The 22,806-nt window shown below is 42.6% G+C and overlaps 1 protein-coding gene across 18 annotated transcripts in view; it reads left to right on the top strand.

Annotated features, from left to right (window-relative positions):
* The window catches only part of ERC1 (ELKS/RAB6-interacting/CAST family member 1), a 551,656-nt gene that overhangs the window by 207,188 nt on the left and 321,662 nt on the right, over positions 1-22,806 (top strand). For 10 of the 18 annotated variants that reach the window (XM_043540357.1, XM_037877967.2, XM_037877951.2 and 7 more), the window contains 2 exons: positions 5,484-5,519; positions 19,326-19,519. In XM_043540357.1, coding sequence (XP_043396292.1) covers positions 5,484-5,519; positions 19,326-19,519 — 230 coding nt within the window. The remainder of the gene's footprint in view (positions 1-5,483; positions 5,520-19,325; positions 19,520-22,806) is intronic. The other 8 variants (XM_043540362.1, XM_037877963.2, XM_037877956.2 and 5 more) reach the window with 1 other exon arrangement.

Genomic DNA, 22,806 nt, shown 5'->3' with positions numbered 1-22,806 from the left:
TAGTGGCTGTGCATGTGGCATGCGCACACCTACGTTGGAATGGACATGAGCAACACATCCTGAAGAACAAGAGTTATGAAAGGTTAGTAATTGTTTTTGTTTACTGTCTAAAGAGACAGCAGTAATGGAGAAATTAGAGTTACACCACACTACTTATGCAGTAGTATTGCTGACTGCGTGAGTATGCATGAAATAAAGCTATTCTTACTGAAAGAAAGATTGTGAGAATTAAGGTACGCAGATGAAGTGGTTGTGAATGTATTACTTTGTACTGCAATGTACCTACAGAAGTTACACTCTCAGCATATACGAGGGCGCTTCACTTGGATGGAAAGAGTAAGGGAAATTGCTTAACTCCAGTGAAACATTGTTAGCTAAAAGATGAAGATTGTTACTTTGCAGTGCCATGACAATACCTCTCTTTAATTCCCTCAGGAGCTGATTGTGCTCACTCTCTCCATTTTAGAGATCCCTATGCTGGATAAGAAAGTCTATGTAATAGGGAGCCAAGAATGATACAAGGAGATATCGAGTCAGATCAGAAGCTAGATATTTTTGAAGTAATCCATTCTCATTTTCAGTAAATTAACAAGAACATCAGTTTGTCTGTGATCCTTTTCCTAAGGGTTAAGAATAGGAAAATAATTCAGGTGTAAATTGCATTCAAAATCTGCAATCGGTGACCTGAACTATGATAGGTACTTGTTTCTGAGGAGCGTTAATTTAGTTTATTGCACATAGAGGCAAATATATACTCATCTTCAAATTGAAGGAAATCTGTGACTTTCCATTCTGTTAGAATGGTAGTAATTCTTTCCTGTATACATAGGGCAATTGTTGTTAATTGTTGTTAATCCTGAGGGAAAGGGACTAAGCAGAGGAAGGAACTGAATAAGAGAAGAAAATGTGGCAGTGGGGAGGGGGAACTAAAGTGTGGGTAAACTTTTGGAATGTGCAGGTAAAATATTAAAACCTGTCATTGCCTGTTAATGTGTGCTGTGTGATACCCTTCCACCATTATTCCTGGGGGAATTTCATGCCGTTGCGGCGCAGCAGAAAAATGCCACCATCCCCCACAGATTCTCTTTACTTTCTGCAGAAAATGGTTTCTGTGGGGAAGCAAAAAGAAGCTTCACCAGTGCTCACTCACCCCTCCACGGCAGCTCAGGCACGTCTTTTCGGGCAGCTGGGGAAGAGGTAAATCACTGTGGGGAGGAGGGGCTGCGATGCCCCAGCTGCCCAGGAACATAAGTCCCATTTGGGTGCGGGGGGAGGAGGCTGGAGGCAGCGTTCCCCCTTTTCTTCCCTGCACAATGCTGCCAGGTCTGGATCAGAACAACACCCAGAAACTTCCCCTGGCTGCAGGAAGTTCTGCACCATGTGTGTGCGTGTGCGTGCACGTCAGGGAGGCTGGCTGAGGAGGTGGGGGAGCGTCCGGATGCACGGGGTTGGGTGGACGGGGGAGCAGCTCCCATTACAGCGACTCCTCCCCGAGCCCCCCTGCCTCAGGAGCCCTCCACACCCAGAACTTCCGCACCGAGCCCCTCAAACCACTGCCCCGCCAAGCCTCACCCCCTGCATCGGCAGCCCCCCCACCCCATTGAGCCCCAACCAGCTGCACCTTAACCCCCCACCTCACCAAGCCTCACGCCCCCAGCTTCCCCCCTCCCCCCCCAGCACTAACTACCTTCACCTGGACTCCTCTGCGGAGTCCCACTCCCCCTATACTCAAACCCCCTACCAACCCCTGTGCATTCAGATTCCCCCTGCACCGAGCTGCCTGCACCCATTATTGCGCCACACAGAACCCTGGTACTCTTGAGGGAATTCTGCACCAAAATTTTAAAATTCTGTGAAGTTCTGCACATTTTGTTAGTCAAAATAACAAAGTAACACAATAACAATATAATCACACCATTTTCAATTATTTTGGTAATTTATTTCAAAATACTTGTCAGCAAAAAATAATTGAAAATGCTGTGATTATATTGTGTTATTCTGACAAATAAAATATGCAGAATTTTAAAATATGCACAGAATTTTTAATTTTTTGACTGAGGATTCCCCCAGGAGTACACCATGCACTCAGATATACCTCTCCCTCTGTATTCTAATGACCTGCTGCATGCTGAGGCTCTTGTGCAATTATTGACTGTGCAAAGATCTCCCAGAGTTGTCTCTTGAGCTCTACTGAGCAAGGCCTGGAATGAATTTCTTCTCTGGGTGCTATTTTCAATACCTGATTCTGTTGTGGGTTTTCAGTGATCGTTTCTCTTTGTGCCATTGCATTCCTTTCATGCTGTGAAAAGAATTTCTGCTTTTCCTTCGAGGTGTTCCTAGCAGCTGGCCTATTTCCTTTCTTTCAGCAGGTTCTGAATGTTTATGTCAAAGAAGAGATTCCAATCAGGTGCCCAGATCTGCTTAAGTATAATCTTACCGAAGCTGTAATTGGGATAGTTTCCCTGTGAATGTATGAAAGAGCAACCTTAAATGAAAGTCTTCCACAGCCCCTAAATTCATGTCACAAATACTTATTGTTGCTCAAAAGATATAGCTAGCAGACACTGCTATCGTACGTATGATAGTTATGGATACGTCCAAATATTTAATTAATATCCCCTCTCAGTTCCTCAAACTTGCTGAAATTTTCCATGTTTGGTCTTAACTCAGAGGTAAATTCTTTATAATTTAAGTAAAATCCATTTGATCCATTTTTGCCTCTTATAGAAAGGTGAAAAAATACCCTTTTAAAGTAAGTTTTTAAGATTTTTTTTCCTGAAGTGCAATTCAAGTGGCTGTTAAAACAGTTTGACATTTTCAGAGTGGATTAGCCTCTTTTAAATGTTCTTAAAACAATTAAAAATACATAAACCATATCTGACAAACATTTAAAAACCAAATTTAATAAATCCACTTCAGTAACTTGTGCTAGTGTTGGGAGCTAAGATACTGTTTTAATTATCATGGCTAGTTAGTATTGCAGGTAAAAACTACATAGAAAATTTTCAATACTGAATTGAATTGGAGAAGGGGAGAAAGATCTTTTTGTAATCACTAATAAAATTGTGAGGTCCTGAGCTACCGTTTCAGTAGCATAGGAATAAGAATTTGAGTAAATACAGGTACATTTGCATATAGAAGATATTGAGATCTTTAATGACATCTGCGGGAGTAGTGGTTCCCTTTTCTCCTCCACCTTTTGCTGAGATTAGAGCCACACTGGTCTTGTGCTGCATGAGAACTCCATATAAGTCTCTCTCTCTCTCCTCGTGGAGTTCCTAAACTGCACAGATCAAGGGAATCTCCTTTCAACACAACCCAATTGCAGTTTGAATAGTGATCTCTCTCTTGTCAGATTTGTTTCCCTTAGTTATGTTTCCAGTCCATAATTTAAACAGTTTCAAATAAGATGAAATATAGTGTCCTAAAAGTCATCATGACCGTGGCGCAAAGGTGAAACTGTTGGGCCATCAGGTGAAGGAGATTTAATCCTTTGTCAATCCTTTTGAGAAATCTTTTGTTAATCTCTAAATTTTACGTACTCCTTTAAGAAATCAACATAGTCACTACAGGCTTCCACTTGTGGTGTGGAAGGTATTTAACATTATAGTACAATGGAGTAGTCTCTGTCACTAGAGTGCAAGCAGTGCTGCAAAGTTATTGATATCACTTGTATTTTTTTCCTAGTTATGCAGTCCCCTGAACTCTGATTTTTAGGAGTCTGATTTTCATGGTTTCTATTTGTTTCCTTAACAGTTACTCTATTTTATCTGGATTCTTGTACTCTTTCTGGGTAGCAACAATAGTTAGCCAATCTGAATGCAGCTATTTTCATAATCACTGTATCCTTATTTTTCAGTAATGGTCTTGTGACTATACAGATCTCTGTATTCTGAACACTAATCCCTTTGCCGTCATTCACTCCTGTACTGAGAACTGTTGAGCTGTTTGCCAACAGTACGGACAAAAAAAAGTGGGAGGAAAAAGTAATACAGGAGCTTCTGAATGCTGAAAGGACACCATGGTCTCTCTTGAGTTTGCATTCCAATGAGCTATGCTTATGGACCAGGTCTCCATTTTTGGTGTGATGAAAGAAGCTGAAGTGTCAGGGTAGGTGATAAGCCATATAGGGCCCTGGTCCAAAAGTTTCTCTTCAAAATTGTTTGCATCTGCAGAGCTGTGCAATATCACCTTTAGGAAAATTTCATTTTCAAATATATATGCCTCCTTCCTACTGGGGGATTGTTTAAGTGATAATCTTTTCCCCTTAGTTCTGAGTGTTCTCTTTTCCAGCTTCTCCTACTTGTTGCATTTTTCCTCTAGTGTGAAGTGCTTTTTGTCTGCCTGGGGAGACCTAACAGCAATAAAATAGTCTCCAAGGAGGAGCACATCCTCTTATAGTTGTTGCCAGTGCATAGCTTCTCTGTCTACAGCCACTGAGCCAAGAGCTTTTTCTGCTCAGAGATAAGCCTATTTGAAAGGGGCCCACTGACCTTGGTGAAGATAAGAATCCTGCAGCAGCTGGTAGCAAAATTCCCCATCCAGAGCAGTTTTAGAGGCTCTGCACCAGAGGAGAATGCTAACATTGGCTCTGTGGCAGGAAAATCCCCTCCAGAGTTAGCAAGTCAATGCTTTGGGCATACTCTTGAGAGTCTCTTCTGCTATGATGTCCTTGCTTCAGTTAAAGGATGTAATATCTTTCCAGGGAGAGAGAATATGTGAAGCCATAAATTCATGAAGTGTTCATCCAATTTGTGGGTTTCCTAGGATCTGACTCAAATGAGTCTGACTTGGTCTCTAGGGCTTTTCTCTTTGTGGAAAAAGTGTTTCCTGTCATGACTTAGAAATCTTAGAGATACACTTGTAGATTAGAAGAAAAGTGCCATATTTCATTCACAGCTGATTAATATTCAATTTTGGTAATAGTGATTCATTTATTAAAAAAAGAAACAGGCCTAATGTGCTTGGTTCAGCAACCCAGGAAAGAAAGCTAGAGAATGGTTACCAGGGAAATCGGGCTTTCTGTAATTTTTCTTTTCCATCATCTATGTTCATCATTGTTTTGTTGTTTTTCAAGATAATTTCCTGAACCACTTACTTATTTGATAATTGATCTAAATGGGGCATTAGAAATAAAAGTGCTGCCCAATCTGTTAAGCTATTTGATGTGTCATCTGTAAGCCTGAATGCAGCATAAAACAGCAAAGTGTTTGAGGGTTGGGTAGGAACAACTGGTAAGAGAGGGGGCGTGAATTTTAGGATAAAGCCCTGAGTTCTGACAATGCCAAGGGTTAAGCGGTCAAATTCTATAATATTTCAAAGTTGTTAGGATTTATTACTAAACACCACAATCTTAAGTGCTGTAATAAATGAATGTGTTTACATCTGTCTTTAAATCGTTTTGTTGTTACACCTTTTTTTCTCTCTCACTCTTCCTTTTTCCCAATTTCCCCCTCCTTTTTCTATCTTTTTTCTCCCTTTAGCATCCTGAAGTTTTATTGAGCCATCCATCCAAGCCAGTAAGTGCCCTGGCAAACAGGAGGGCCATTGCCAGCCCCATTTGTTTTTGTATGTGTTGCATGAATATTCACTTGTGCCTTCGTATTCCTGGATCAACACACACAATTTTTGGTGAGGTATTTTGGGAGTGTGTATAGAAAATAAGGGTGGGAGAAGGGGTTTCAAATGCCTGAGCAGCTGTGCTCAAAATAACCTTGAGAGATGCTTGTACTTGTTTTGCAACTTTTGCTTAGCTTCACTTTCTATTTGGGCAGTTTGATGTAGTGCAACCCTTTTGTTTCCCCTCATGTCAGTTGCTTGTGGCATCCTGTAGCATTTCTATCACTTTGCTGTCTGTGCATTGTCACAGCAAGATTGCAGTAGAATTTCCACACACGTAAGGCCTCTTGTGCAAAAAAGCATTCTGGTTAATCACTCACATCAGTGCATTGAAAGATGATGATTAGCAACCTACCTCCTTACTGTAACGTAAAGTACTTGGATAACCATTGTTCCTGCTGATGCTATGTTGGTTTAGCTCTGGACCCAATTATGGAAGCCCTCTACTTGAAGTTAGTGAGAGTTCTTTGCAGGGAAGGTTTGTGGAATAAGATCTTCACATTGAAAATCACAATATCCAAGATGCTTTGCATCAGAGACTTTGCTTGTTTTTTTTTATATTAATCATATTTTTAAACCTCTTAGAGAAGTGGGATCTCTACTGGTTTTGACAGCGTTTAGTGAAAATCTGTTTGTATTTGTGTATAAATACACACCAGAATTATTTTTGAGAGGTTTCAGGCGGTTATTCTTGGTGATTGTACACATATATCTTCCACTGCAGGTGTTTACGATTTGGGTATGGGGGATACACTGGGATCCAATGAAAGCAAGGGTCAAGGTCACCTCCTCTGTTGAAGACAAACTTTTGCCAGCAGTACCACCAGGCAGCTCTTGTGTCCCTTCTCTCCTCATGCTCTTAGACAAGGGCATAAAAAGGACATGTCCACCACCTCCTGCTCATTTCTTTCTCACCACCTGTGGGTAGAGTTGGAGCTACCTGTAGTATTTACTTTGACTCATAGAGTTTAAGGTCAGAAGGTACCATTGTGATCGTCTAGTCTCACCTCCTGCACATTGCAGGCTACAGAACCTCACCCACTCCTGAAATAGCCCTATCACCTCTGGCTGAGTTACTGAAGTCCTCAAATCATGGTTTAAAGACTTCAAGTAACAGAATTCACTACTGACATTTGTTTAAACTGGCAAGTAACCTGTGCCCCATGCTGCAGAGGAAGGTGGAAAACCCCCATGGTCTCAGTCAATCTGAGCTGGGGGGAAATTCCTTCCTGACCCCAAATATGGAGATCAGTTAGACCTGAGCATATGGGCAAGACCCACGAGGCAGATACCTGGGAAAGAATTCTCTGTAGTAACTCAGAGCCCTCCTCATCTAGTGTCCCATCTCCAGCATTAGGGGATTTTTGCTACTGGCAGTCATTCATGGGCCACATGCCATCATAGACAGTTCCATCATACCATCCCCTCCATAAACTTTTCAAGCTCAGTCTTAAAGCCAGTTAGGTTTTTGCCCCCACTGCTCCCCTTGGAAGGCTGGTTAGAAACCTCTGTTTAATTTCGAGCCTAAACTTGTTGATGGCCAGGTTATAGCCATTTGTTCTTGTGTCCACATTGACGCTTAACTTAAATAACTTCTCTCCCTCCCTGGTATTTATCCCTCTGATGCAGGGGTGGGCAAACTACGGCCCGCGGGCCAGATCCGGCCCATCAGGGTTTTGGATCCGGCCCATGGGATTGCCCCTGTGTGGTGCCGCAGGTCCTGCACCGCTCTCAGGAGTGGCCGGCACTGCGTTCCTGGGACTCCAGGGGGGCGGAGGCAGAGGGCTCTATGCGTTGCCCTTGCCTCTAGGCACTGCCCCCAGCAGCTCCCATTGGCCGGGAATGGGGAACCACGGCCAGTGGGAGCTTCAGGGGAGGAACCTGGAGGTGTGGCAAGGGCAGCACGCGGAGCCCTGTGCCTCCCGCTCCCCCAGGGGATGCGCAGGGATGTGGTGCTGGCCGCTTCCCGGAGCGGCACGGCACAGCACAGCATGGGGCCAGGGAAGACATACAGGGAGCCTGCCCTGGCCCCGGTGTGCGCCGCTGCCACTCCAGAGCCCGAACTCCTCCTGCACCCCACCACACAACTCACTGCCCTAAGCCCCCTGCCTGCACCTCGCACCCTTCCTGCACCCCAACTCCCTGCCCTAAGCCCTCTGCCTGCACCCCTCCTGCAGCCCAACTCCCTGTCATGAGCCCCCTGCTGCACCCCACACCCCTCCCGCACCCCAACTCCCTGCCCTGAGCTCCCCCCGCAATCCACAATCCTGCCCTGAGCCCCCTCCTGCACTCCGCACCCCTTCTGCACCCCAACCCCCTTCCCTGCGCCCCCTCATACACTCCGCACCCCTCCTTTGCCCCAATCCCTTGCCCTGAGCCCGTTACTGTGCACCGCACCCCCTCCCACACCCCGCACTCCCTCCTGCACCCCAACCCCCTGCCCTGGCACTGCATACAATTTCCCTACCCAGATGTGGCCCTCGGCCCAAAAAGTTTGCCCACCCCTGCTCTGATGTATTTATAGAAAGTAATTATATCTCCCCTCAGCCTTCTTTGGTTAGGCTAAACAAGCCAAGCTCTGAGTCTCCTCTCATACAGTAGGTTTTCTATTTCTTGCATCATCCTAGTAGCCCTTCTCTGCACCTGTTCCAGTTTGAATTCATCTTTCTTAAATATGAGAGACCAATATCAAAATGAGGTCTCACCAGTGCCTTGTATAATGGTACTAACACTTCCTGTCTCTAACTGGAAATACCTTGCTTAATGCATTCTAGGATTGCATTAGCCTTTTCAACACTGTGATCAACTGCTACATTCAGGTCTTTCTCCTCCTCTGTCACTTCCAACTGATAAGTCCCCAGTTTAAAGCAAGCATTCTTGTTGTTAGTCCCTAAATGCATGAACTTTCATTTTGCACTGTTAAATTTCATCCCATTTCCATTACTCCAGTTAACAAGGTCATCCAAATCTTCTTGTATGATATTCTGATCCTCCTCCGTATTGGCTATACCTCCCAATTTTGTGTCTCCAACTGCCCTTGATTCAAGGCACAAGTCTGGTGAGAAATAGTTACACAAGGAGAAACAAGCCGGTTCAAGCAGATATTGACATCTCTGTTAGGGCCTCGTGTTCCATGGCCACTGCGATTTCCATGAGGAAAACTATTTTCCAACAAAACAGATGAAACAGTTTAGGCCATATTCTTCTAAGAGGAGGTTAAGACCTCGTTAATCTTTCCAGCTGCCTTTGTCTATGGGAGGCCCTTCTCACCAGACAGCTGCAATCTCCAGGCAGTCATTTTGACTAATTTGCTAACCATATCTCCTACCTGTGAAACATGCCTGTTCCTCTTCCACCCTGCTTGGGCAAACATCACATCTGGCAAGTGTGGCTCAGCACATTAAAAGAGGGATATATTATCCAATTCACCTCCCTCCCTCCCTCTTCCCAACCCCATTTTCCCCATCCCCTTTCAGGCCCCCATCTCATAAGACTCTATTATTTCAAGAAGTATAGTCTCTTTGGAAATTGCGAGTGATAGAAGAGATTCCTTACCAACACAGGGGGAAAGGCTTCTTTTCCCAGTTCAGGATGGTCACCCTTTGTCAGGGACTACATGTCTTGAACGTAGGTCCACAGGCCTCTTAAAAGTTAGGCAGTCTCAGCCTGCCACCCATTGACCAGCTAACAGCTGCTAGAATAGCAGCTGAACTCCAAAAGAGAACTCCAGTCCTGGGATCTGATTGCTGGAATCCTGGGGGTCCTGATTGGTCCCCAGCCTCTATCTAACCCAAGCACAGAAACAGAAAGCTGTCCATGCAGTTGGGTTCTCCCTATTTCAGGACTGTTGCTCCTTCACAACCTGCACAATGCTGCTGGTCTCCTGATAACCTGAGCCTGCCTGCCTGCCTGCCTCCTGACATCTGATGCCTGATTTGCCCTCTGGCCTGTCTGATTCTGACCTCCAGGTATCTGACTTTTGACTCCTGTTCTAACCAGGCCAAGTCATGATGTTACTTCCCCCTTTTATATCTTCCAAATTGCTGGAAAGATCTTTTGCTGTGACAAGACTCAAATAGTCTCCCTTGAGTATGTGCTATCTCTGAGAAGTTTCCATTGTTCACAGTTCCTGGAGTAATCCTTTTGAGTGTTTGTATTCTCCTCAATGAGCCATCAGCGTTGTTTGGCCTTTTTATTGTTGTATCTGAAAGGCTGCTTGTGGGCGTTCCCAACCTCACAACATGTTTCAGTGGTACATACATAGTGAAACTTCATATACAATGATAGCACATACAACTTAACAGAATATTAATGTTCTTTAAATATTAATTAAAGATTAAGACTTTTAAAATACCTCACAAGGTATACTTTATACAAAATACATCATAATTCTATCACCAATGGTGAATATGGGGTGCAGAGTGTCTCTTTGGGGCACAGAGTGTTACAGTAACAAACCATTTTTTTCCTGATGTTTTATGAGGCACAGTTTTTCTGTCATTCTCCCTATTAAGAATTGACTGGATAGTAGAAACAAGTCGTAAATCTGGAAAAAAGTTATTCTCACATGTTCAGACTTGGAAAAAGAGGTGTGTGGGGAATTCTGGAGAGAAGAACAATTGTTAAGCTACTTGGAGCACAAAACTCCCAATGACTACATTTATTAAAATGTATACTACATGCAAATAATAGACATTAATGAAATATTCTGACATCTTCCTTGCACAAAGATCAGGAAATTCATAATAAAATATTTCCTAAAAGAGATGTAGTTCCTGCTCCAGTGTCAGCATGCAGAGTGGAAACCAGTCTTTTCCATTCCTCTTTGTCTTTTGCTGCTGCTTCCATTTGCTCTGTGGTGCTGAGATCAATTATTCTGCCTTCCATGCTAAGGGTGCTTCTTATGGTTTTTCTTGGGTGCCCTCATTTCTTCACACCAGTTGGTTTCCACTTAACCGCTTCATGTTGGAGTCTGTGTTGGCGTACAGAGTGCATGCCCCATATATGTCAAATGCTTCCTTATGATTCTGATGGAAACAAGCTGCTGGCTGGTGAATTCTCATATCTTTTTTTGTTGGTGATAGTCTTTTTAATCAATATGCAGAATCTTTCATAGGCACTTTATTTTTGAAAGCATCTAGTTTGTCGTCTAATGTTTTAGTAGCTCCCCAGCTCTCATAGCTGTATGTTAACACCAATATTATGTTTGAATTGAAAATTCTTGGTTTTGTTCTGATGCTGTATATCTTTGATTTTCTTACATTGTTTAGTCATTGTTTAGTTGTTGTGTCTTTCCTGTCCTTCGTGTCATTTCCTACTTGAGGTCTCTGTTGCCTAATATTGTGCTGCCCAGGTATTTTTTATATATAAGATAATGAATATAAAATGTGAAGGATAAAGTTATTTCATAAGAGGTAACATTTCTTTCTCAGAGTAGTATGTTATACAACTGAATTTGTTTTTGGAAAATTTCAGCCAAAATGGTTCGGTATTTCCCAGAATGAAGATTGGAAAAAATATTCATTGTTTTGCCCATGTTAAAAAATTCTGGCAACCTTTTCTTTTAAAAGCTCAGGTGATCCTATGCTTTTGGAGCAGGGACTTGAAATTTGGCAGAGGGTCGGCCTTTGTGTCAAGAATCTGCCTTGTCAGCCCTGTATTTATCCACTCAAATTTGGCCTTGTTATAAGCTTTTGAAAAACCACAGTTTGCACATGCTCAGTAGAGACTTCTTAGATCTTAGCAGCTAAATTCCCCTAAGATTCTGTCCACAATGAGCATGTTCCAGCCTGGTGCTGACAGAGACCTTCTCTGCAATTGAAGCTTTGGGCTGCTGCATTCTGGTTTAGGTCTGGGCTTCTGAATTGAGAGCAGGGACCATGTCTATCCCGGTGGCCACCCTTCTGGGGCCAGGCAGCTGACTTATCCGGATGCAGAGGGGACAAGTGTCAGAACTGCGTGTGTCTGTGTGTTGGAGAGAGTAGATTAGGATAAGGTGCCAGGATGTAGGCAGAAACTGGATTGGGAGGCTGGCAGTGGCAAGGACAGGGAAACTTTCACTGTGAGTTGGGGTGGGGCGGAAACTGGGGATTGGTAGGGCAAAGAGAATGGGAGCTGTTGGGGTGGACTGTGGCTGGCTAGACAAGAGGACAGAGAGACGGGATGGGGGAACTAGGAGGGAGTCTGAGATCGAATGAGGAGCCGAGGACTGGGAGACTGGGACTGGCTGGACAAGGAGATTTGGAGACTAGGATCTGGGCTGGGGGACTGGGAAGGTGATTGGGACTCGGGGGGGCGGGGGGGGAGAGGAGGCCTGGACTGCGGGGAGTGTAGTTATGTGAGATTAGGACTGACCTAGCAAGAAGACTTGAATTTGGATGAGGAACGTGAGCAATGGAGACTGGGAGTGGCTTGATGAAGAACATGGGACTGGGAGGAGGAGTCAGGAGTGGGGAAGAGGTACAGGTCTGGAGAAACAGGAAGTTCAAGGTGATGGTAGAGAAGAGGTCTTGCGTCAGGGAATGGACAAAGGAATCTGTGCCCCATAGAGCCCATTTCTCTCCAGAGCCTGTAACAGAATTCAAGATTCCTGAGTCTCATAATTCCTCTGATGTCAGCAAATATCTATGAAGCTCACTTGCAAAGTCTGTCTCTCATCTCCCTCTTGAATTGGTCCACATAAAGGATGACAGCCTACTACAGTTATTAGTTAGCTCAAGTGGCAGAGATCTGCGTAGTGGATCTAAAGGTTCCAATCTTGCTAATAGTCATAGAGTTTAAGGCCAGAAGAGATCACCAGATCATCTAGTCTGATCTCCAGTATATCACAGGCCATCAACACTACCCAGTACGCACACACTAAACCCACCAGCTGAAATTAGACCAAAGTATTACAGCCTGCAGGAAACTAAACTGTTATGTCACAGATAGGGACTGAGGTCTGGTCTACACTAAAAGGTTAGTTTCACCCAGCTATGTCGCTGAGGGGAGTGAAAAATACACAGCCCTCAGCTTTGTAGTTAAGCCAATCTAACTCCTAATGTAGACAGCACTAGATCAATGGAAGAATTACTTTCAGGGAGGTGGATTACCTATGCTGATGGGAGAACCCCTCCGTTGGCCTAGGTAGTGTCTACGCTGAAGCACTACAGCAATGTAGCTGCAGTGTTTCAAGTGTAAACAAGCCCTGAGGTGCACCACTTCTCAAGGCTCTTGCAATGGCAAGGAATTGATTGAGAGATATATGCAGAAGATTCCAGCAAGTGGCCTGCACTCCATGCAGAGAGAGGTATTGGAAATTCTTAAGGTCAGATCTTTGCTATCTGGTATAGTTTTGGCTCTTAGTACTCCCATTGACTCATAAGTAGCAAGCACTAGGTTTGGTGCTTAGGTGTTTTGCATGATGAAGACCTTATTTGCAAGCTCTGTTAAGCAGGGATCTGTCTGCAAACTCCAAAGCCATGTGTTAAGGTGCTCCCTTTACTTAAGGGTCTTGTAAAAACTTAATAAGCCTACTCTGAGTTTTTAAGTTGGTGACATACACACAATGAGAAACCAGGAGAATCTTAACCTTGTCTGTTTCTAAAGGGTCTGTTGCACTTGCACAGCATGGGTCCTAAACACTCATTTAAAATACCCAACCAACCACTTGATGTTTTACTTCTCTTCGTATTTCAAGTGTTACATATATATCTTCCTACTGTATTTTCCACTACATGCATCTAATGAAGTTGACTTTAGCCCACGAAAGCTTATGCTCAAATAAATTTGTTAGTCTCTAAGCTGCCACAAGTACTCCTCGTTCTTTTTGTTTGTTTGTGGTTTTGTTTGCTGTCTGTGTTGCTTTATTACTTATTTTTAGTTTTCTATGTGTGTGAAGTATTAATCAAATTAAGAGTTGACATCCCATAGGAATTGTATAGGCCTGAGCGAATGCCGTTTACTCTCCTTCCCAGTATCAAAAAATATTGTATTAATATTTGCAATGAGAGTATGACTATTTCTAGTTGACTCAGATTTGTATAGCATCTTAAAGCTGAGCTATGTATGCAGATAACATGCATGCAAGAGGGATAGTTTTGGAAACTGCAAAAGTCGGTAGCATGCTAGTGTTTTGGAAGATGCTTCATTTTTTGAGAGCAGCTTTCCATGAAGACTTAGTGATCTATGGTAGGAGTAGGTTATTAAATTGGGCCTCTGGTGCATATTTTTTATGCTTACACTTAATGGCCATGACTTTGTTTTATTTAAATAGCTGTTTTCACTATGTCACATTTTGGTGTGTTTACTAGCTTGAGTTGTTAGAAAGGATGATAAAATACATGTACTCCAAGGGCAGTGTTAATTTTCTTTTTATTTGATTTCATATTAAACAAACATCTTAAGCAGTGCTCCTTGTTAATTATTCCTTGTTTTAATATTCTTTCTTTCTTCTTCCATACCTATGAACTGTTTAAAAGTATATATTTAGGTTTTTTGTTTGTACTGGTGGTGCACATCCGCACATTACCTCGATATTGGTGCTGTACATAACACAAAATTCATTCCGTACATGGATGGAAAATATTAGAGGGAACATTGGAGGCACTATACTTGGAGTATTTGTGCAGTATTCAAATACCACATTGAAGAGCTATTTTTATTTTAAAAAATCAATGTAACAGCAGGAAAAGACGGTATACCAGAAATATATAGAATGTGCAACATGGCCAGGTTAACTTGGCAATAGAAATTTCAACTTTCTTGCATTTCACAGAATTATAGAATAGTAGAGTTGGAAGGGACATCAAGAGATTATCTAGTTCATACTCCTATGCTGAGGCAGGATCAAGTATACCTAGACCATTCCTGACCGGTGGTTTTCTAACCGATTCTTAAAAACCTTCAGTTATGGGGATTCTACAACCTCTCTTGGTGTAATCTCATATTTAACTATCCTTAGAGTTAGAATTTTTTTTCCTGCTATCTAACCTAAATCTCCCCTGCTGTGGGCTGACTAAGGTGATTACTTGTCCTAGTTTTAGTGGCTATGGAGAACAATTGATCACCATCCTCTTTGTAACTGCCTTGAACATATTTTTGATATTCTTTTTTAATGGTCACTGTGCATCATTCCTTTTTCATTACATTTAAATGTAAAAACTGTCCAAAGAGGGCTAAAAAATGAAATTTCTTGTACTTAATGTTGATGTTTGAGTCTCAATTAATGTTTGAAGCTTGCAACTCCGTGAGATGATGGAGAATGAGATGATGAGAAGATGGAGTGGAAAGAGAAGTTTCTTCATCCTTGAAGTAAACAGCATGGAGGAGGAGTAAGGCCTGGTCTGCACAAAGTTTTGTACTAATTTAAGTATTTTGGTTAGGAGTCTGGATTTTTTTTTAAATCAAAATAGTTAAATTAGTCAAACCCTAGTGTGGACACAGTTATATCAGTATAAAGGTAGTTATACTGGCGTAGCTTATTCCACTAAATTTATAACTCCTAAGGGTTGTACCACGTTAACTATACAGGTTTCAAACAGATATAGTTAAAGCGGTACAAAAATGTTGTGTATTCAAGCCATAAATTTCAACTTTTGCAGCAGGTACCGTCTTTGCCTGAAAACTCTGTTCTTCAAAGCTGGGTTTACAGGACACCAGCACAATGATTTATGTTGGCTCTTCCTTAGTAATAGAAGAAGACAGTTATTTTAAAGTTTAGAATTTGCCAAATATTGCATCGAGCAAAAATTATGGCAAAAGCATAAATTATTGGGATAAACAATATTTTAACACCTAGGATTTTCTCCTGTTGATTGTTCCTGAAGTTAAAGCACTGGGGCTTCTTTTCAGTACTTTGCTATTTTCTTCACTGAGCTCTTTACAGTAGCCATAATGGAAAGTATACCAGGAGCAGCTTGAGTGCAGCATATCCTGTGTCAGCTGAGTCATTGATAAGGCCTGGGAGGGAGAATGTACAGTGATCTATCCACCCAGAACAAAAGAAATATTTTTAGTTACTTTCAGTTTTTTATAATCTGGTCAGGGTTTTTTTCCTTCAAATTTGCTTGTGAACATGCTCCTCAGTGAAGATTATCTACATGCCATTTTAAAGCTATTTTTGACTCCTGTGTATGGGAGAAAATTTGTGGTAATTTTAGGAATTAGGAGAAAACGGTGTTTTTTATTGTTATCCTTGCATAACTCAGATAGCTATGTTCAAACTGCCCCTCTGTTCAACTTTTGTTCAAACTGCCCCTCCAAAACTCACCATTGAACAGAGATGAAACATGGTTGATTTTAGTCCAAAAGCAATGTTCAGAAAAGTTTTATGTGTGAAAATGAGTCTATAAATGAAACTGTTTTTGCATTGTTTGTATTGTTTGCTATCCTACAATTGTGATAATGTGAGTTAGATTGTGACAAATAGGCTATGAATTGCACATTTAAAAAGGAGAAAGACTTGTGTTCTCATTAATACTTGATCATCCCTTTCTTTCAAGAATCTGAGTGCTTTATAACTCTGACTGTTATCCCCATTTTACCGATGAGAAAATCCAGACAAAGAAAGATTAAATTACTTTTCTCATCTTTCACAGCAAGTCAATGTCCAGAATAGAATCCTTATGTTATTCCCAGTCTCTAAATCTGACTACCGAACCATGCTGCTTCTGGTACCCAGGCACAATGGAAGAGCTGCCTTAATGCCTTTATTACTGTGTTCCATTGTACACTGAAGATTAAATTAGTGGATTATACCTTAATTGTACACTTTTTGCTTCTTTGTATATTATGGGAATGTATTGTTTGTATTTGAATTTCCTTTTTCAGTGTAAAAAATGTGCTGTTGAAGGGTGCCCCATAGTGTTAAATTGGGATTATATCCAATTTCTGCTCTTCTACATCTTTATGCACATTTGTGAAAAACCTAAATGCATTGGCTTTCTCTCTTGTATGATAACTGAATACAATAGGATTTAAGACATGGTGTCAAGGTTCCTTCCCCACTCTGAACTCTAGGATACAGATGTGGGGACCTGCATGAAAGACCCCCTAAACTTATTCTTACCAGCTTAAGTTAAAACTTCCCCAAGGTAAAAACTTTTACCTTTTGTCCTTGGACCTTCTGCTGCCACCACCAAGCGTGTTAAACAAAGAACAGGGAAAGAGCCCACTTGGAGATGTCTTCCCCCAAAAATATCCCCCCAAGCCCTACACCCCCTTTCCTGGGGAAGGCTTGATAAAAATCCTCACCAATTTGCATAGGTGAACACAGACCCAAACCCTTGGATCTTAAGAACAATGAAAAAGCAATCAGGTTCTTAAAAGAAGAATTTTAATTAAAGAAAAAGTAAAAGAATCACCTCTGTAAAATCAGGATGGTAAATACCTTACAGGTAATCAGATTCAAAACACAGAGAATCCCTCTAGGCAAAACATTAAGTTACAAAAAGACACAAAAACAGGAATATACATTCCATTCAGCACAGCTTTTTTCCAGCCATTTAAACAAAACAGAAATCTAATGCATATCTAGCTAGATTATTTATTAAGTTCTAAGACTCCATTCCTTTTCTGTTCCCGGCAAAAGCATCACACAGACAGACAGACCCTTTGCCCCCCCCTCCCCCCCCCAGCTTTGAAATGTCTCCTCATTGTCCTCATTGGTCATTTTGGTCAGGTGCCAGCGAGGTTATCCTAGCTTCTTAACCCTTTACAGGTGAAAGGGTTTTGCCTCTGGCCAGGAGGGATTTTATAGTTTTGTATACAGAAAAGTGGTTACCCTTCCCTTCATATTTATGACACATGGCCATATAAAATGCATTGTCTGTGTAACAGACAAATTGGACCAAAGTCAGTCAGTAATTCAGAACCACAAACTGGTTTCCACTTTCCACAAGATCACATGCCATTTTCGTTGTGTGGTTGAGAGTATCTTACATACCAACATCATTTGTTATGTATCTTTACCTGTAATGAATATAGTGTATAGTGTAAACAGCCCTCTAATTCTATCAGAACCAGACACTCTGACTTGTTCTGTTTTCTAAAATGGAAAATGTACTTCCTTCTTCTTTCGGTAGGGTCTCTTGGGTGATTGTCAAGGTGTTTTTATTAACACAGAATAATATTAAATAGGAGAGTCCTCCTGACAATAGATCTCCGTTAGCCGTTATAGCTTATTTGGGATTAGAGAGCTCAGTAATCTGGCTAGCAGCCCAGTTTACATTTTTTCACATTTCCTGATTATCTGATTATGTATTTTGGATTATTTTAAAGGGTCTGGAGGAGCATTTGTTAAAACAAACATTTTGAGAGGTTGGGGATGCAGCCATATTCAGTAGGGAAGAATTCAGGCTGTCTGTGACGAAAAATCAGGCTTAACTCACTACTGTCTTATTGTGATCTCTCCTAGGACGCATTGTTTATAGTACCTTTTATGTTTGTTCTATTAGTGTATTATAATTGCTCCTTTGGAAGCAGCAGATTCTAATACTAATATTTATATGCTGCTGTAGTTATAGCTTTGATTACATTTGAAAGTAGCTCTTGGACTCCCAGTATAGTGGGTTTAGGTTTGCCACACTTTGGGTCAAAATCATGGCACCTTATAAATCTCCTTTCCACAGTAGTGCAAAGGGAATTGAAACATCAGTCATGTCATAGGTTTTACAGTGTGCTCTGGTAGTCTTGGCTGGCAGAACAGCTTTTGGGAAACTGTGATCCACTGGAGCATGTTTGACCAGGCTTTTACTTACATCAAGAACTAGTTTAGCCTCCGGGATCAAGGAGGAGTAGAAAGATCGCATAAATGTCCTCTCCACCTACTTCCCTCCAGATATGCTGAAAACTGTTCTGTGTTAATTGGGTATCTAATCCTTGGTTTGTTAGTTTAAATTCCAGTATGTATATCCATTTCGCTTTATTTTTACCATGCTTGGGAACTGTTGGATTCAAATTCACTATGTTAATACGCTAGTGACTTTTCAGTGGAACAAGGTTTAGTTCCAAATAAATTCATCGCACTGTTCCTGTACACAAAGCAGCGGAAGTAGGCTCTTTGCTGGGGTCACTTTGTCCTGAGCCTTCTCATTATAGTGTTTCTCTGTGCACTAAAGTGTGATTTCTAGGAGTCCTTGTACTTTCATCTCTCCACGTCCTAAATATACTCTCAAGCACATTCCTTTTTTATGAGTAAGTATAATTCTATCCCTTGATTTCTCCCCCCCCCCACATCATTATCCCATTAACCTGCACTGTTTTTGTTCCTCATGAGGAGATCAGCTTCAGTTTTTATTTTTAAAGAGCATAGTTAATGCTGCTAACAGGTGGTGATGGGTGCACTGGAGTGTTATGGATCAGATGCAGATTAGACTTCTGTTTGTAAACTTGTGTTGGGGTGCTGAAAAGATGAGACTAAATAGGCATATTTGGAAAAAATAATTTTTGAAATTATTTATTTTCTTTCTGAGCTTCCAGCATGGTGCAAATTGAATGTCAAAGCTCTCTTTAAAAAACCCGTACAAAACATCTATTTCATTATTCTTCTCCTATTGGCTATCCTACTGATGCAGTGTAACTTACAGGAACTTGGTGCCCATGACGTTTTCCATTTTAATGGATGCATTTATCATTTAGAAGTAGCTATTTGGGTACTTTGTGCCCTGCAATGATTGTGGATATATGATACATGTGTGAGAGACGGTTCTTGACTGATTTCTTTGCAGGCTCATGAAGCTACACTGGAGGCCAAGACCAGCCCAGAGCTGAATGACCGATTCCAGCAGCTGGAGCGAGAGGTGGCACTGTACCAGGAAGAAACCAGTAAGGCTCAGGCTGAAGTGGATCGTCTTCTGGAAATCCTGAAGGAGATGGAAAATGAGAAGAATGATAAAGATAAAAAGATAGCAGAACTTGAGAGGTGAGAGGGATATATGGGTAAAAGGGAGAATTGGGGCTAAAGGAAGTGGAAATTAATTATTCAATTTCTTCTTTTCTCAGTAATCCTTAAATGCCTGTGTTGGGAAAATGTGCTCTGGGTTTTGCTGCTTTGGTCCTTGACCTCAGTTTCTTAAACAAGTTTAAAGATGCCTGGCTGCAGTTCTCTGACTGGATGTTAAGAAAGTAGAGCTGATGCATCTGAACTATAAGGGAAAAGGAGATGGGAGGAAAAGTTGCTGAAATCATTGTGGAAGAGAAATAAATGAAGTTTATGCTTCTGGTTAATAAACTGTTGAAATATGGCTGACCTCCAGCCCAGACTGGGCAAATAGACTTGTAGGGCCTGGAATGCTAATTGTTGCTGCAAGTCCCTTTGACAGATGCTGTGGAATTCCATGTACTCATAGAAACAGAAGTGAACTTCAGTTTACATGAAGCAGAGGGAACATTTGCTTTTGTCCAAACCATACTTAACTCCAGTACTTTTTTTCTCAATGATTTCTCTCTCTCTACATTGGTGCCATGGTGCTTTATTTTTCTAAATCCTGTTCATTTTCTGGTTGAGGAATTATGTCGTACGGTGATGCCACTGGCCTTTAGGATCAGAATCACTAGCAATAGATTTCATAGAAGGCATGGAAACAGCTTCTGTCTCCTTAATGTAGTCTCTTCTCTCCCTCAGCAAAATGTCAGGATGGATACTCCTGAGGGAATTCTGCGCCACTGTGCATGTGCAGAATTTGTGTTCCCCACAGATTTCTTTGCTACCCCGCAGAAAAATGACTTTCTGACAGGGAAGGAAAGGGAAGCCACAAGAGCAATCATGTGACCCTCCCCAGCAGCATGTTTCAGGTGTCCAGGGCAGCTGGCAGAGAGGTAAATCATTGTGGGGCAGGAGGCAGGACTGGGCAAGACCCAGCTGGTGGCTCCTATGCTGCGCTGGGATCAGAGCTGGGCTGGGGAGGATGGGACTTCCTCTTTTCCTGAACGGCATCTTGGGCCAGGTCAGACCCACCCCCAGATTTCTCCCCCGGCTGCAGGAAGCTCTGCAAACTCCCCCATCCCCTGCTTCCTGCACCTGTTGCTCCTCAGCTGCAGGGGGAGGGATCCCTCTACAGGAAGCTGCTCCCCCGTCTGCCCAACCCCTATGCATCCTGACTCTCTCAAACTCAGACCCTCCCGCCGAGCCTCACCCCCCACACTCAGAACCCCTGCACTTGGACCACTGTGGTGAGTCACGTGCATCCAGATCCCCACCCCACTGAGCCCTAACCAGTTGAACATGGATCCCCACCCCACTGAGCCCCACTCTCCCAACATCTGGACCTCCCATTGAGCCCCCCCCACCGCCCCGGCTGAGCTCTATTCCTCCACACCCAGACCCCCCGGCCCCCCCGAGCCTCAACCACCTTCACCTGGACCCCCCTGCAGAGTACGATTACGCCCAGAACCCACAACAAGCCGCTCTGCATCCAGATCCTCCACTGAGCTGCCCGCAGCCGGATTGCCACACACAGAATCCTCTCAAACCACACCTGGATTCCCCCACATTAAGCCCCTCCACACTTGGATCCTGCTTTGCTGAGCCTGCCTGCCCACACCTGGTGCACCTGGCATGGAGGGAAAGGGCCCTGGATATTTCTAGGGCAGGCCCAGTGCTTGCACTTAGTTAGGATTGGGTGCAGCCTCACCGCTGAGTTCATGTCCCAGTGGGGAGCTGGTCAGTGATCTCCCACCTCTGTGCAGCCAGTGGCCTATGCTCCTCAATGCCATGCTGGAGCCTCCACATTTATTTGACAAATAAAATTTGCAGAATTTTAATTTTTTTGGTGCAGAATTTTAAATATTTTGGCACAGAATGCCCTCAGGAGTAGATGTAAGATAAGTAGGGACAGCAATGTGTTACTTTCTGACCTTCCATTTTGTAATGTGCCAAGCACCTTTTGGGGCTTTTTAAGCTCTAGTATTGAAAATAACATATATTTTGTGTTTGTTTTGATATTCACTTTTAAAAACAATTAGCCTGGGGCAACTAAATGGAAATTCTTATTTTTCACAAATGCCATGTGGCATGTTAAACACTTTTTTTTTTTATATTAGAGTGGCTTCTTTACGTTATCCCATCAGGATTTAACTGCATTGCATTCAATGTCAGGAAAACTATACAAGTTGAGGAAGAGACCTGAGCAGAACTTTCATTTGTAACATCGCTAATGCCGCGACTGACGGGCCTTTCTAGATCTTCTTCATAGAATCATAGAATATGAGGGTTGGAAGGGACCTCAGGAGGTCATCTAGTCCAATCCCCTGCTCAAAGCAGGATCAATCCCCAACTAAATCATCCCAGCCAGGGCTTTGTCAAGCCTGACCTTAAAAATATCTAAGGAAGGAGATTTCACCACCTCCCTAGGTAACGCATTCCAGTGTTTCACCCCCCTCCTAGTGAAAAAGTTGTTCTTAATATCCAACCTAAACCTCCCCCACTGCAACTTGAGACCATTACTCCTTGTTCTGTCATCAGCTACCACTGAGAACAGTCTAGATCCATCCCCTTTGGAACCCCCTTTCAGGTAGTTGAAAGCAGCTATCAAATCCCCGTTCATTCTTCTCTTCCTCAGACTAAACAATCTCAGTTCCCTCAGCCTCTCCTCATAAGTCATGTGTTCCAGTCCCCTAATCATTTTTGTTGCCCTCCGCTGGACTCTTTCCAATTTTTCCACATCCTTCTTGTAGTGTGGGGCCCAAAACTGGACACAGTACTCCAGATGAGGCCTCACCAATGTGGAATAGAGGGGAACGATCACGTCCCTCGATCTGCTGGCAATGCCCCTATCTATACATCCCAAAATGCCATTGGCCTTCTTGGACTCTGCACTTGTCCTTGTTGAACCTCATCAGATTTCTTTTGGCCCAATCCTCTAATTTGTCTAGGTCCCTCTGTATCCTATCCCTACCCTCCAGCGTATCTACCTCTGCTCCCAGTTTAGTGCCATCTGCAAACTTGCTGAGGGTGCAATCCACACCATCGTCCAGATCATTTAAGAAGATATTGAACAAATGTCTTCTTGCTGGTGTTACTAACTGTTATTTGGGCTGGATGTTTTAGGGATGAACTCAAATTGTAGGATCTTCTGAAGGGCCTTGCACAACTTTGTACGGGTCTGTGCTGGTGGTAGGTCCATTCACCACTCCAGCTTCTGCTTTCTTTGTGTACTAGAGCTCATTACCCTGAATGTGCACAAACATTTTATCCTCTTCTATGTCTGC

This window comes from Chelonia mydas, chromosome 1 (genome assembly GCF_015237465.2).
Source record: "Chelonia mydas isolate rCheMyd1 chromosome 1, rCheMyd1.pri.v2, whole genome shotgun sequence".
Taxonomy (NCBI): Eukaryota; Metazoa; Chordata; order Testudines; family Cheloniidae; genus Chelonia; species Chelonia mydas.
This window is presented reverse-complemented; position numbering and strand designations above follow the sequence as displayed.